General features: G+C 43.0%; 1 protein-coding gene across 2 annotated transcripts in view; it reads left to right on the forward strand.

The window, feature by feature from the left end:
• Positions 1–244: 244 nt before the first annotated feature.
• Positions 245–13,195, forward strand: part of crmp1 (collapsin response mediator protein 1) — a 29,729-nt gene continuing 16,778 nt past the window's right edge. The window contains exons 1-5 of one of the 2 annotated variants that reach the window (XM_037532928.1): positions 245–544; positions 6,997–7,085; positions 9,713–9,897; positions 10,656–10,820; positions 13,124–13,185. In XM_037532928.1, coding sequence (XP_037388825.1) covers positions 296–544; positions 6,997–7,085; positions 9,713–9,897; positions 10,656–10,820; positions 13,124–13,185 — 750 coding nt within the window. In that variant the 5' untranslated portion in view covers positions 245–295. Of the gene's footprint in view, positions 545–5,535; positions 5,665–6,996; positions 7,086–9,712; positions 9,898–10,655; positions 10,821–13,123; positions 13,186–13,195 lie in introns of those variants that run through there. The other variant, XM_037532929.1, reaches the window with a different exon arrangement.

Consider the following 13,195-nt stretch of genomic DNA (forward strand, 5'->3'; position numbering starts at 1 on the left):
CGACTCTAAATGTAGGTATTGTGATATAAACCGAGTCCGTTCTACAGTTTCTCATTAGACTGAATGAATAACCGACTCTAAATGTAGGTATTGTGATATAAACCGAGTCAGTTCTACAGTTTCTCATTAGACTGAATGAACCTAATGAACCGACTCTAAAACTTTTGTGGGCGGTGTGAAGGCCGGTCACGCCCATCGACTTCAACAGGCCACGCCCACAGTGACATCCCGTCTAGAGCCGGTCTGTCCGGTCGCTGCAGTGGAGCGGACTGAGCGGTGCGCGCGAGCTGCGGTGATGTCGGGCTGTCGGCTGTGGAACCGCGAGCACGAGCTGCCGGTTTATCTGGCTAATCCCGTCACCTCCCACCAGCACAAATCCGCCGGCACGCGCTGCGCCGCCGAGGGGGCGCGAGACTCCAGCAACTGCAGCTCGAGCTCAGCCAGCAGAGACAGGAGCCGCGAGCGCGAGCCGAGCGGGGATGAGTCCACACGCGCGCGCAGTCACCATGCCTGCACAGAGGAGGCGCGCGACAACAACGGGCAGGTACCTAAACCCATTATCGTTTACTGTTTATGAGCTGATCCATAAAAATATTAATATAGAGATCAGACTGAGTATTAAAGCTATAACAACATTAATGTATAGATCAGACTGAGTATTAAATCTATAACAACATTAATATAGAGATCAGACCGAGTATTAAAGCTATAACAACAATAATATAGAGATCAGACCGAGTATTAAAGCTATAACAACAATAATATAGAGATCAGACTGAGTATTAAAGCTATAACAATATTAATATAGAGATCAGACCGAGTATTAAAGCTATAACAACATTACTATACAGATCAGACTGAGTAATAAAGCTATAACAACATTAATATAGAGATCAGACCGAGTAATAAAGTTATAACAACATTAGAGATCAGACTGAGTATTATACCTAAAATAACATTAATATAGAGATCAGACTGAGTATTAAAGCTATAACAACATTAATATATAGAGATCAGACCGAGTATTAAAGCTATAACAACATTAATATAGAGATCAGACCGAGTATTAAAGCTATAACAACATTAATATAGAGATCAGACCGAGTAATAAAGTTATAACAACATTAATATAGAGATCCGACCGAGTATTAAAGCTATAACAACATTAATATAGAGATCAGATTGAGTATTAAAGCTATAACAATATTAATATAGAGATCAGACCGAGTATTAAAGCTATAACAACATTAATATAGAGATCAGACCGAGTATTAAAGCTATAACAACATTAATATAGAGATCAGACCGAGTAATAAAGTTATAACAACATTAGAGATCAGACTGAGTAATAAAGCTATAAGAACATTAATATAGAGATCAGACCGAGTATTAAAGCTATAACAACATTAATATAGAGATCAGACCGAGTATTAAATCTATAACAACATTACTATACAGATCAGACCGAGTATTAAAGCTATAAGAACATTAATATAGAGATCAGACCGAGTATTAAAGCTATAACAACATTAATATAGAGATCAGACCGAGTATTAAATCTATAACAACATTACTATACAGATCAGACCGAGTATTAAAGCTATAACAACATTAATATAGAGATCAGACCGAGTATTAAAGCTATAACAACATTACTATACAGATCAGACCGAGTATTAAAGTTATAACAACATTAATATAGAGATCAGACTGAGTATTAAAGCTATAACAACATTAATATAGAGACCAGACTGAGTATTAAAGCTATAACAACATTAATATAGAGATTAGACTGAGTATTAAAGCTATAACAACATTAATATAGAGATCAGACCGAGTATTAAAGCTATAACAACATTACTATACAGATCAGACTGAGTATTAAACCTATAAGAACATTACTATACAGATCAGACTCAATATTGAACCTATAAAAAAACATTAATATAGAGATCAGATTGAGTATTAAAGCTATAACAACATTAATATAGAGATCAGACCGAGTATTAAAGCTATAACAACATTAATATAGAGATCAGACTGAGTATTAAAGCTATAACATTACTATACAGATCAGACAGAGTATTAAAGCTATAACAACATTAATATAGAGATCAGACTGAGTATTAAAGCTATAACAACATTAATATAGAGATCAGACTGAGTATTAAAGCTATAACATCATTAATATAGAGATCAGACCAAGTATTAAAGCTATAACTACATTACTATACAGATCAGACCGAGTATTAAAGCTATAAAAACATTAATATAGAGATCAGACTGAGTATTAAACCTATAAGAACATTACTCTACAGATCAGACTCAATATTGAACCTATAAAAAACATTAATATACAGATCAGACCGATAATATTGAAACTATAGAAAATATTAGTATGCAGATCAGACAGAGTATTGAACCTACAAAAAACATTAATATGCACATTACCCTGAATATTAAAAGAATGAAAACATTAATGTGCAGTTTGGACTGAATAATACACCAAAAATTACAGTAGTATGCAGATCGGACTGAATAATAAACCTATAAAAATATTAATATACAGATCTGGGGGCTTTTTCACTGTTTCTTCCTCTCAGAGCTCTTCGTTCTGACACTTCATTCTCATAATAATCTTCATTCAACACAACTCTTCTAACATCGAGATGATGCCAAGCCTGTAACAATAGCACAACTCTTTCTGTTCCTACACAGCACCCCTTACAACACATTCTCCACCAATCAGAAGAACCATTTTAACACGAAACAGGAACAGAACCCCTCCCTTTGCTAGAGAACCCTTTAAAGAACCACGTCTTAAGACTGTACAGAGAGGTATGATACAGTACGGCCATCATAACACTCATTACTGCTGAAGGTTGATACGTTTAGCTAATACTATCAATAATAGTAAGTCTACTTATTACCAAAGGCATGTGTATGCGTAATATTATCAACAGTAATAATAATAATGATGATAATTATAATGATAGTACTAATAATGTTGCTGTTTTTTATCTGCACTGTACTGTCTTCCTGTGTTTTGATCCACACTGATGTTCTGACCTACTTAAGCTCCTTGCTACTGCATTCACTGTTAATATTTAAAAAGCTCTAAAGTCAGTCACTGCGTAGGGATAAGAGATAAAAACAGCTGCCGTGAATGTGGTGGCGCGCTTAAATAATATATATGTTATTTATTTATTTGTTTGTTTATAAGAACCAGATGTTTCTAGGCGGAGGATGGATGCCACGTTGCATAACCCTCACAAATAAGACAAAGACATTTATAAAACGGATAGTTCTGGTCTTAAAATCTGATTGGCCGAGCTGCGTTCAAAGCCACTGTAAAACCCACAGTACACTTTACGTAACAACAGACCTGAATGTGTTTATATCGCTGCGCCACGGCACGAAAACCCCTTGTGCTGTTAATGGATAATCTTTGACTCTAAAGCTGCTGGCATGGGGCACCGACTGCCCCGATGAAGCAAGAGCCCGTTACTTATGTTTAAACTGAGGGGCTGACGACTTATTTTCTTACCTAGAACCAGGCTGGTCAGCTTTCGAACAGGCCAAAAGTCCCAAATGGCTCTGTATTCTCTAAATAGTGTTCTAGCTATAAAGGTTTAGAAGTTCTAGCCTCTGCAGCCAAACAGTGCCTCATTTATGGAGTGTGGACGTGTCCGAGTCCCAAATGACTGTCTCTTAGCTGTATTTCGCTCTGCTGGGCTGCAGGATCCAGTATTTAAACTCCTACGTAGTGCACTATGTAGGGAGCAGGGAGCCGTTTGAGAGAAGATTGGTGCTAAATAAAACTGGCGGTGGTGATGTGGAGACCAAGAAGAGCTCATAAAGTGAAGGTATTGCGTTAAACCGTGCTGCAACATCACATGTTTATTGTTATATGACAAAAAGTTCCGACATTCATGAAATGCCCACAGTGGACAACGATGGGTGACCAGACGTTCTCCTTATTCAGTGGTCCATGGTTGCTTGGTAATGACACCATGATCTAAAGGAACTGCATTTTTTGGTGGAACACTTGTTTAGATTGTTAGTAATAACGTTTCTCAATAAATAATTAAAATAATTATATTTTATGTTGGCCGCTGTTTTATAACAGCAGTTATCCACTCGAGGCCGTGCGTTACAGTGATTTAACTACAGGGAGGCGAGTTTCACTCCGCTTCACGTCGTGCCTAACACCACCCTTCCCCGTGGTTAAACCGCGGTAACGCACAGCCTCCAGGGGTTTATTGAAGTTATTAAATAGAAGTTATTATGAAATATTTAACAGAAAAATATATTTATCAGAAAAATGCACAATAATTAAATCTATTATCAGATGTCTGAGGGTCAGTGAGTCACTCGTCACCTTCATTCCAGCTTCCATTCTTTTCAGGAGACCCACTTTCAGCTCCTCAAAGAACCTGCAGACACACCTCCAAAGCTCAGTCTTAGAAGCTGGTTGATGATTTTCTGAAGTGATCAAACCCATTCAGCAGTGTTGAGGTCTGGACTCTGGGACGGTCAGTCCATCGTTCAGCTTCTTTGTGTGGTCAGTCTTGATCTTCTCAGCCATGTGTTTGGGGTCATTATCCTGCCGTAGGCTAAGAAGGTCCTGCATGATGATGGACTTCAATCCGAAACTGATCTCCAGCTCCAGATGTTGTTCTCCATCCTCAGACCTGCTCTGGTCCTCCTCCGATGTCGACTGAGGATCTGAAGACTCTTTCATGGCTTCGGCGGCGTCCGTGCTGCCTTCTGTTCCCTCCACAGATCTCAGATCTTCAGTCCATAAAGCCTTCTCCACATCTCAGACGGTCAGCCTGGTGTTCCACTGCAGATGTTCTCGTCTCCTTTTCTCAGTGAGGTTCTTCTTGATCAGCTACATGTCCTTTCTGACCCACAGCGCTGAGTGGTCTTCTCACAGTTGAAGGATGGACAGAAACACCTGTGGATGTTTTCAGATCTGAAGCAGCTTGATGTTCTCCTCTCTTTCAGAGATCAAAGCTTTCCGTGCTGTTTATCTGATGGGGGGCAGTTCTGGGGTCGACCAGGTCTTCCAGGTGGTTGTTAGGAGTCACGGTTTCTCTGGAGCTTTTAATCGGTTCCTTCATTCTGCGAGTGGAGTATCTGATATATGATCATCTCACAGAAATCTCCTAAAAAAGATTTTCAGTTGCCTGAAATTTTGAATGGAAATTAAACAAATAGGGGTCTCTCATTTTTTCAAGTGCTATAATAATAATAATAATAATAATAATAATAATACACTACTGCCTAAAACTAAAGTGCCACTGGTTCTGGTATGTGTGTGTATATACATTTTATATATGTTTGTATGTAAATGGAATGAGGGCGCGTGCGCTGCCTTTAAATCCCCAGATTTTTGTTTAAGGCGCGCGTGGGGGGCGGGATTAATCACTCAGACAGACCCTTTATCCGGCAGATGGCGCCGCAGAGAACCCCCCCCCCCCCCCCCCCCCCCCCCCACCTCCCCACCTCCCCACCCAATCAGCGCGTGCACGCGCGCCTCTGCTGTAATCCTCTCGCGCTGCCGCGGCTCATCATTGTTCCTCAGCATTTCGGCGTTCGGAGCGGAGCAGCATGTCCGGCGCGAGCTTCCAGGGCACGAGGAGCATTCCGCACCTCACGGTGAGACACGCACGCGCACTCCGCGTGGATTAAAGCCCCGAGCGTTAGCATAGCGCAGATTATCTCACATAATCCCGCCTTCGGCATAAAAACGGCGAAGAGCGGAGGCGCGAGCGCGCGCGAGGGAACCGAGCAGATCGCACGCGCCCGATAGGCTGAATGAATGTCTATAAAAGCCTTTAGCGCGCGCTTGACGCGTCACCGCGCAAGAATCTGTAAAAAAGGGGGCGGGGCAACGAAAGACAGGTGCAGGTACAATTAAAAAGGGGGAGGGGCAGAAACGATGACGCAAATCAGGGTTCATTCATTCACTCCTGTAATAATGACCAAGGGGTCCAGTTGCCATGGAAACATAACAGCGTGCAAGGCCACGACCACAGCAGCGTGGAGGAGCGCGTGCGTTTGGTTTCAGGCAGATTGATATCATTTAGGAAACATCGATGATGGAATATCGTTACAGTCACATCAAAGCTTCATAACCATCTATTCCCCTCAATCTCTCCCTCTCTCTCTCTCCCTCTCTCTCTCTCTCTCTCTCTCTCTCTAGCTGTCTGGCTATCACTCTCTCTCTCTCTCTATCTCTCTCGCTCTCTCTCTCTCTCTCCTTCTCTCTCTCCTTCTCTCTCTCTCTCTCACTCTCATTCTCTCTCCTTCTCTCTCTCCTTCTCTCTCTCTCTCTCCCTCTCTCTCTCTCTCCTTCTCTCTCTCTCTCTCTCCTTCTCTCTCTCCTTCTCTCTCTCTCTCTCACTCTCTCATTCTCTCTGTCTCTCTCTCTCACTCTCTCCATTCCTCCCTCCCTCTCTCTCTCACTGTCTCTCTGTCTCTCTCTCTCTCTCTCTCTCTCTCTCTCTCTCTCTCTCTCTCTATTCCTCTCTCTCTCTCTCTCTCTCTATTCCTCCCTCTCTCTCTCCCTCTCTCTCTCCCTCTCTCTCCCTCTCTCTCCCTCTCTCATTCTCTCTGTCTCTCTCTCTCACTCTCTCCATTCCTCCCTCCCTCTCTCTCTCACTCTCTCTCTGTCTCTCTCTCTCTCTCTATTCCTCCCTCCCTCTTGCTGTCTCTCTCTCTCTGTCTGTCTGTCTCTCACTCTCACTATTCCTCTCTCTCTCTCTGTATCTCTTTCTCTCTATTCCTCCCTCCCTCTCACTCTGTCTCTCTCTCTCTCTGTCTGTCTCTCTCTCACTCTCACTATTCCTCCCTCCCTCTCGCTCTGTCTCTCTCTCTCTCTCACTATTCCTCTCTCTCTCTCTGTCTCTCTCACTATTCCTCTCTCTCTCTGTATCTCTCTCTGTATCTCTCTCTCTCTCTCTCTCTCTCTCTCTCTCTCTCTCTCAGAGTGAGCGGCTGCTGATTAAAGGAGGACGAGTGGTGAACGATGACCAGTCGTTTTATGCTGATGTTTATGTGGAGGACGGAGTCATCAAGTAAGATTGTCACTGAGAGGCGGAACTTAGACGCTGCTAATTATTCATCTCATATAAATATGATTGAACACAGTTTATTCACTGACCATAAAAGCAGTATTTCACTGCACAGTGCTGGAGGTGGTGTTTATTAACTGCTCTGTGTGCTAATAGAGTTTTGCTTCATTAGCTGCTCTGTGTGCTAATATAGGTGATGTTATTTAACAGCTCTGTGTGCTAATATAGGTGGTGTTCTTTAACTGCTCTGTGTGCTAATATAGGCGGCGTTCTTTAACTGCTCTGTGTGCTAATGTAGGCGTTGTTCTTTAACTGCTCTGTGTGCTAATATAGGCAGCGTTCTTTAACTGGTCTGTGTGCTAATATAGGTGATGTTCTTTAACTGTTCTGTGCGCTAATATAGGTGGCGTTCTTTAACTGGTCTGTGTGCTAATATAGGTGGTGTTCTTTAACTGCTCTGTGCGCTAATATAGGTGGCGTTCTTTAACTGCTCTGTGCGCTAATATAGGTGGCGTTCTTTAACTGGTCTGTGTGCTAATATAGGTGGTGTTCTTTAACTGCTCTGTGTGCTAATATAGGTGGCGTTCTTTAACTGCTCTTTGTGCTAATATAGGTGGCGTTCTTTAACTGCTCTGTGTGCTAATATAGGTGATGTTCTTTAACTGCTCTGTGTGCTAATATAGGCAGCGTTCTTTAACTGCTCTGTGTGCTAATATAGGTGATGTTCTTTAACTGCTCTGTGTGCTAATATAGGTGATGTTCTTTAACTGCTCTGTGTGCTAATATAGGTGGCGTTCTTTAACTGCTCTGTGTGCTAATATAGGTGGCGTTCTTTAACTGCTCTGTGCGCTAATATAGGTGGCGTTCTTTAACTGGTCTGTGTGCTAATATAGGTGGCGTTCTTTAACTGGTCTGTGTGCTAATATAGGCGGCGTTCTTTAACTGCTCTGTGTGGTAATATAGGCGGCGTTCTTTAACTGCTCTGTGTGCTAATAGAGTTTTGCTTCATTAGCTGCTCTGTGTGCTAATATAGGTGGCGTTCTTTAACTGCTCTGTGTGCTAATATAGGTGATGTTCTTTAACTGCTCTGTGTGCTAATATAGGCGTTGTTCTTTAACTGCTCTGTGTGCTAATATAGGCGGCGTTCTTTAACTGCTCTGTGTGCTAATATAGGCGGCGTTCTTTAACTGCTCTGTGTGCTAATATAGGCGGCGTTCTTTAACTGCTCTGTGTGCTAATATAGGCGTTGTTCTTTAACTGCTCTGTGTGCTAATATAGGCGGCGTTCTTTAACTGCTCTGTGTGCTAATATAGGCGTTGTTCTTTAACTGCTCTGTGTGCTAATATAGGTGGCGTTCTTTAACTGCTCTTTTTGCTAATATAGGTGGCGTTCTTTAACTGCTCTGTGTGCTAATATAGGTGGTGTTCTTTAACTGCTCTGTGTGCTAATATAGGTGGCGTTCTTTAACTGCTCTGTGTGCTAATATAGGCGGCGTTCTTTAACTGCTCTGTGTGCTAATATAGGTGGCGTTCTTTAACTGCTCTTTGTGCTAATATAGGTGGCGTTCTTTAACTGCTCTGTGTGCTAATATAGGTGGCGTTCTTTAACTGCTCTGTGTGCTAATATAGGTGGCGCTCTTTAACTGCTCTGTGTGCTAATATAGGTGGCGTTCTTTAACTGCTCTGTGTGCTAATATAGGCGGCGTTCTTTAACTGCTCTGTGTGCTAATGTAGGCGGCGTTCTTTAACTGCTCTGTGTGCTAATGTAGGCGTTGTTCTTTAACTGCTCTGTGTGCTAATATAGGCGTTGTTCTTTAACTGCTCTGTGTGCTAATATAGGCGTTGTTCTTTAACTGCTCTGTGTGCTAATATAGGCGTTGTTCTTTAACTGCTCTGTGTGCTAATATAGGCGTTGTTCTTTAACTGCTCTGTGTGCTAATAGAGTTTTGCTTCATTAGCTGCTCTTTGTGCTAATATAGTTGGCGTTCTTTAACTGCTCTGTGTGCTAATATAGGTGGCGTTCTTTAACTGCTCTGTGTGCTAATATAGGTGGCGTTCTTTAACTGCTCTGTGTGCTAATATAGGTGGCGTTCTTTAACTGCTCTGTGTGCTAATATAGGTGGCGTTCTTTAACTGCTCTGTGTGCTAATATAGGTGCCGTTCTTTAACTGCTCTGTGTGCTAATTTAGGCGTTGTTCTTTAACTGCTCTGTGTGCTAATATAGGTGGCGTTCTTTAACTGCTCTGTGTGCTAATATAGGTGGCGTTCTTTAACTGCTCTGTGTGCTAATATAGGTGGCGTTCTTTAACTGCTCTGTGTGCTAATATAGGTGGCGTTCTTTAACTGCTCTGTGTGCTAATATAGGCGGCGTTCTTTAACTGCTCTGTGTGCTAATATAGGCGGCGTTCTTTAACTGCTCTGTGTGCTAATATAGGTGATGTTTTCCATCTCCCTTTTGGGCTAATAGAGAGAGTGCTCCTTAACGACTATCCAGTTGTAGGGAGAGGTAGAGTCAGTGTATTGTTGGGTTTCTCAGTTTAAGTTGTGTAAATAGTTTTTGGCTCACCTCATCTTCAAAATAGTTTTCTTCAGGTTCCTGTTGTGCTGATGTTACTTGAACATCCTTTGCAGACAGGTTGGAGAGAACCTTGTCGTCCCTGGTGGGGTGAGGGTGGTGGAGGCAGAGGGTCGCATGGTCATCCCCGGCGGCATCGACACCAACACCTGCCTGAACAAGGCTTACCTGGATAGCCCACCTGTGGATGACTTTTACCAGGGAACCAAAGCAGCACTGGCTGGAGGAACCACGATGATCAGTGAGTCAACACCAACACTATTACAATCCAATCACAATCCAGCACCCTAGTATAGCATGGCTTGTGCTGCACCGGGCTTAAGAAGGACGCCAGACTTTTTTAAAATCCTTTTCTCAGTTGAGCTTTTCAGCTGGACTCCTTAGTCTCTCGGGCTGCTGCTCATCCCTCTCTGCTCTTTTTAAAAGGCCCTCACACTGCCAGCCAGATCAGCATCAGCTGCCACTCATTAGGTGTAGTATGAGCATCTGAGTCGACAGGGAACCAGAGCTCGTTGCTTCGCCTCCCTGTCACCGCCCCCGCTCGGCAGCTTGGCCGCCCATGTCAAACATAAGGCAAATTAAAGTGGCCTCACTGCGGGACTGGAGGTGGTACCCAGGACCGGGGACTCCCTCCCTCACTCACTGTTCTCTCCAGGGTTTGTCCTCACTCTAAGTGCTCCGCCATCCTGCCGGCTCTCACGGCTGTCATCGGGGCCTGGGGATTGGCACCTGACACCCATTAAAATCCAAACTCCATCAATATCAGTATTATAATTCAGTTACAGTCCACATCACCAGTATAATTCACCAGTTTTAAGTAGGTCTTTGTAGCTGCAACTCTTTCATGTGTGCATGCTGTTTTATTAAGATGTGTGGTCTCAATCATTGAAGCCAATAATCCATTATGAGAAATTTCTTGGTGAAAACAGATCTTCTGTAGACATGTGGTATCTCTGTATCTCTATAATGTCCAGTGTTGCACTTCTTTTCACTCTGCAGTTGATCATGTGACCCCTCAGCCTGGAACCAGTCTTCTGCAGGTGTTCGAGCAGTGGCAAGAAGTAGCGGACAGGAAGTGCTGCTGTGATTACTCTCTGCATGTGGACATCCCTCAGTGGGACGAGGGTGTGAAGGATGAGCTGGAGGTGCTGGTCCAGGAAAAAGGTACTCATGCATTTAGTTTGAGTTAGTGTGCTGTTTTAAATTCAGCTGTGTCCTAATTCAAGAGCTGTATCCTTTGAAGGACGTGGTCTACAAAGGCGTGTGCTTCGAAGGCCGTGTAGACCCATGACTGAACTGAGATGCTTCTCTCTGGCTGCTCTTTGCTCCCTAAAACAAAACAAAATATTAGCATCAGTTTTGCTTCAGAGCACATTGGCTTTTTTTTAACACTTGCATCAATAGCTGGTTGATTCTCTTTAAACCCAATGCTTACATTTAAAGTGTCTCCTCAGCCATTGTTGCCTACTCTTCTGACTTTGCCATGTTCTTGAATCCTTGCCAGCATGCAATGAACCTCTGGATGTGTTGGATCCACCTGTTGGATCCTTCGTTGCCATGGAAACAAAAGACACATGTCTCGCCCCGCTATGAAGGAGCCATTGAAATGGAATAGGCTAGTCGTGCCACTGTGACACATTCGGCCTTTAAATGCAGTCTCTGAAGGAAGCAGCCCCTGATTTGGGATGCAGCATTCATCTAAATATCTCCCTAAGCATTTGTCCAATCTAGCTGTTTATTATTTAGTTACATTTATCTGAGTACACAAATTCAAAGTGGTCCATTTTTCACCAATCTGACTCTTTTTCCTGACCAGAGAATGAAATGCCTTCAAGCCAGGAATTTTGCACGCTAAGTTGTCCCGCCATTTTTGAGATAACAACAGCATTCTGGAAGGTTCGGTCTGATCGGGAATTGTGTGCTTGTATATAGCTTTTTGATCTAAAATACAGTTTTCGTACAATCTTCATTAAACTTTTCCCGTGGGGCCACGACTGTCTACTGTACTTCAGTTCAACTGAATGACAGCGTTTCGCATATACTATCTCAGAGCAGGCCCCTGAGCACAAATTCAGTGTTGTTCTGACCCACACTCCTCTGTGTGTCGTTTTCTCATCCCTCTTTGCTCCCTTAGAGTCCCATTCATTTTGGCCCAGCCCTATTATTTCCTTTGCCTAACAGGTACCAAAATGCATGTACTCACTCAGGGCAGATCAGCCAAGCTTTGATCCATGTCCACACTGATCTGCACTCCTCTATGTGTCGTTTTTCCAGCCCTCCTTCCTCATACAGACTCCCATAGATTTTCAATATGTAGCTAACATTTGGTAACTCCCTAAGAATGACCCAATAAACACCCTATACACCATGGCAACTGCCTAGCAACACGTTACTGACCACCTTGGATGCAATGGCAACTGCCTTGGAATCACTTGGAATTTCATAGCAGCCACCTAGCAACACTCTACCAACCACTTCAGATATCATAGCAACTGCCTAGCAAAACCTTAGCAAACAGTTGGAATATCATAGCAACCATGTACCAACCCCTGTAATACCATAGCAACCACCTAGCAAAACTCTAGCAATCACCATGGGTACCATAGCAACCACCTAGCAACACCTTTGCAACAATCTGTAATACCATAGCAACAACCTAGCAACACCTAAGCAAACACCTGGGATGCCATAGCAACCACCTAACAATACATTAGCAGTGATCTCAGATACTATAGCAACCGCCGAACAACACCTTAGCAGTCGCTGGGCATATCATCACAACCACTCAGCAACACCTTTGCAACAATCTGTAATATCATAGCAATAACCTAGCAACACCTAAGCAAAGCAACTGCCTAGCAACACCTTAGCTATGACCTCAGATACTATATCAACCACCTAGCAACACCTTAGCAATTACCTGGGATTCCATCAGAACTACCTGGGATACTATAACAACTGCCTAGCATTCACCTGGAATCCCACAGCAACTACCTATTAATACTCCTGGCAACACCTTAGCAACCATTCTCAAATCCCTTAAGCTGCTTAATCACTCCGGATTTTCTTTAGTAATGCACTATTCTAGTTAATTAAGTGCAGCCAGTTCTCACATTTTCACGGCTGATATACTAAACCATGCGCTGAACCACAGGATCAAGCTATCAGGTATATTATCTATAGATAACGTCAGATATAGCACCTTCTGTTCACACACAGATTTTTCCCCAAACATTTACGGAAAGAAAAACAGCTGGATGGAGAGTTTCTGTGGAGTCGGTCTGAAGGACGTTTTGTGCAGAGTGATCTGATGAGCGGTCAGCACTCTTCTGTGAACAGGCACAGCCAAGCTGATGCTGCAGGAGGAGTTTATGAAGCACCATCATTTGGTTGGAGAAATGTCTGAATTTAACTCCTTTTGGCGACGCTGAAACGGCCTTTAACCTTTTCTCCTCCCACATTTTCAGGAATCAACTCATTCCAGGTGTACATGGCCTACAAAGACTTATTCCAAATGACGGACACTCAGGTTAGCATGG

The sequence above is a fragment of the Pygocentrus nattereri genome, chromosome 22 (assembly GCF_015220715.1).
Source record: "Pygocentrus nattereri isolate fPygNat1 chromosome 22, fPygNat1.pri, whole genome shotgun sequence".
NCBI lineage: Eukaryota > Metazoa > Chordata > Actinopteri > Characiformes > Serrasalmidae > Pygocentrus > Pygocentrus nattereri.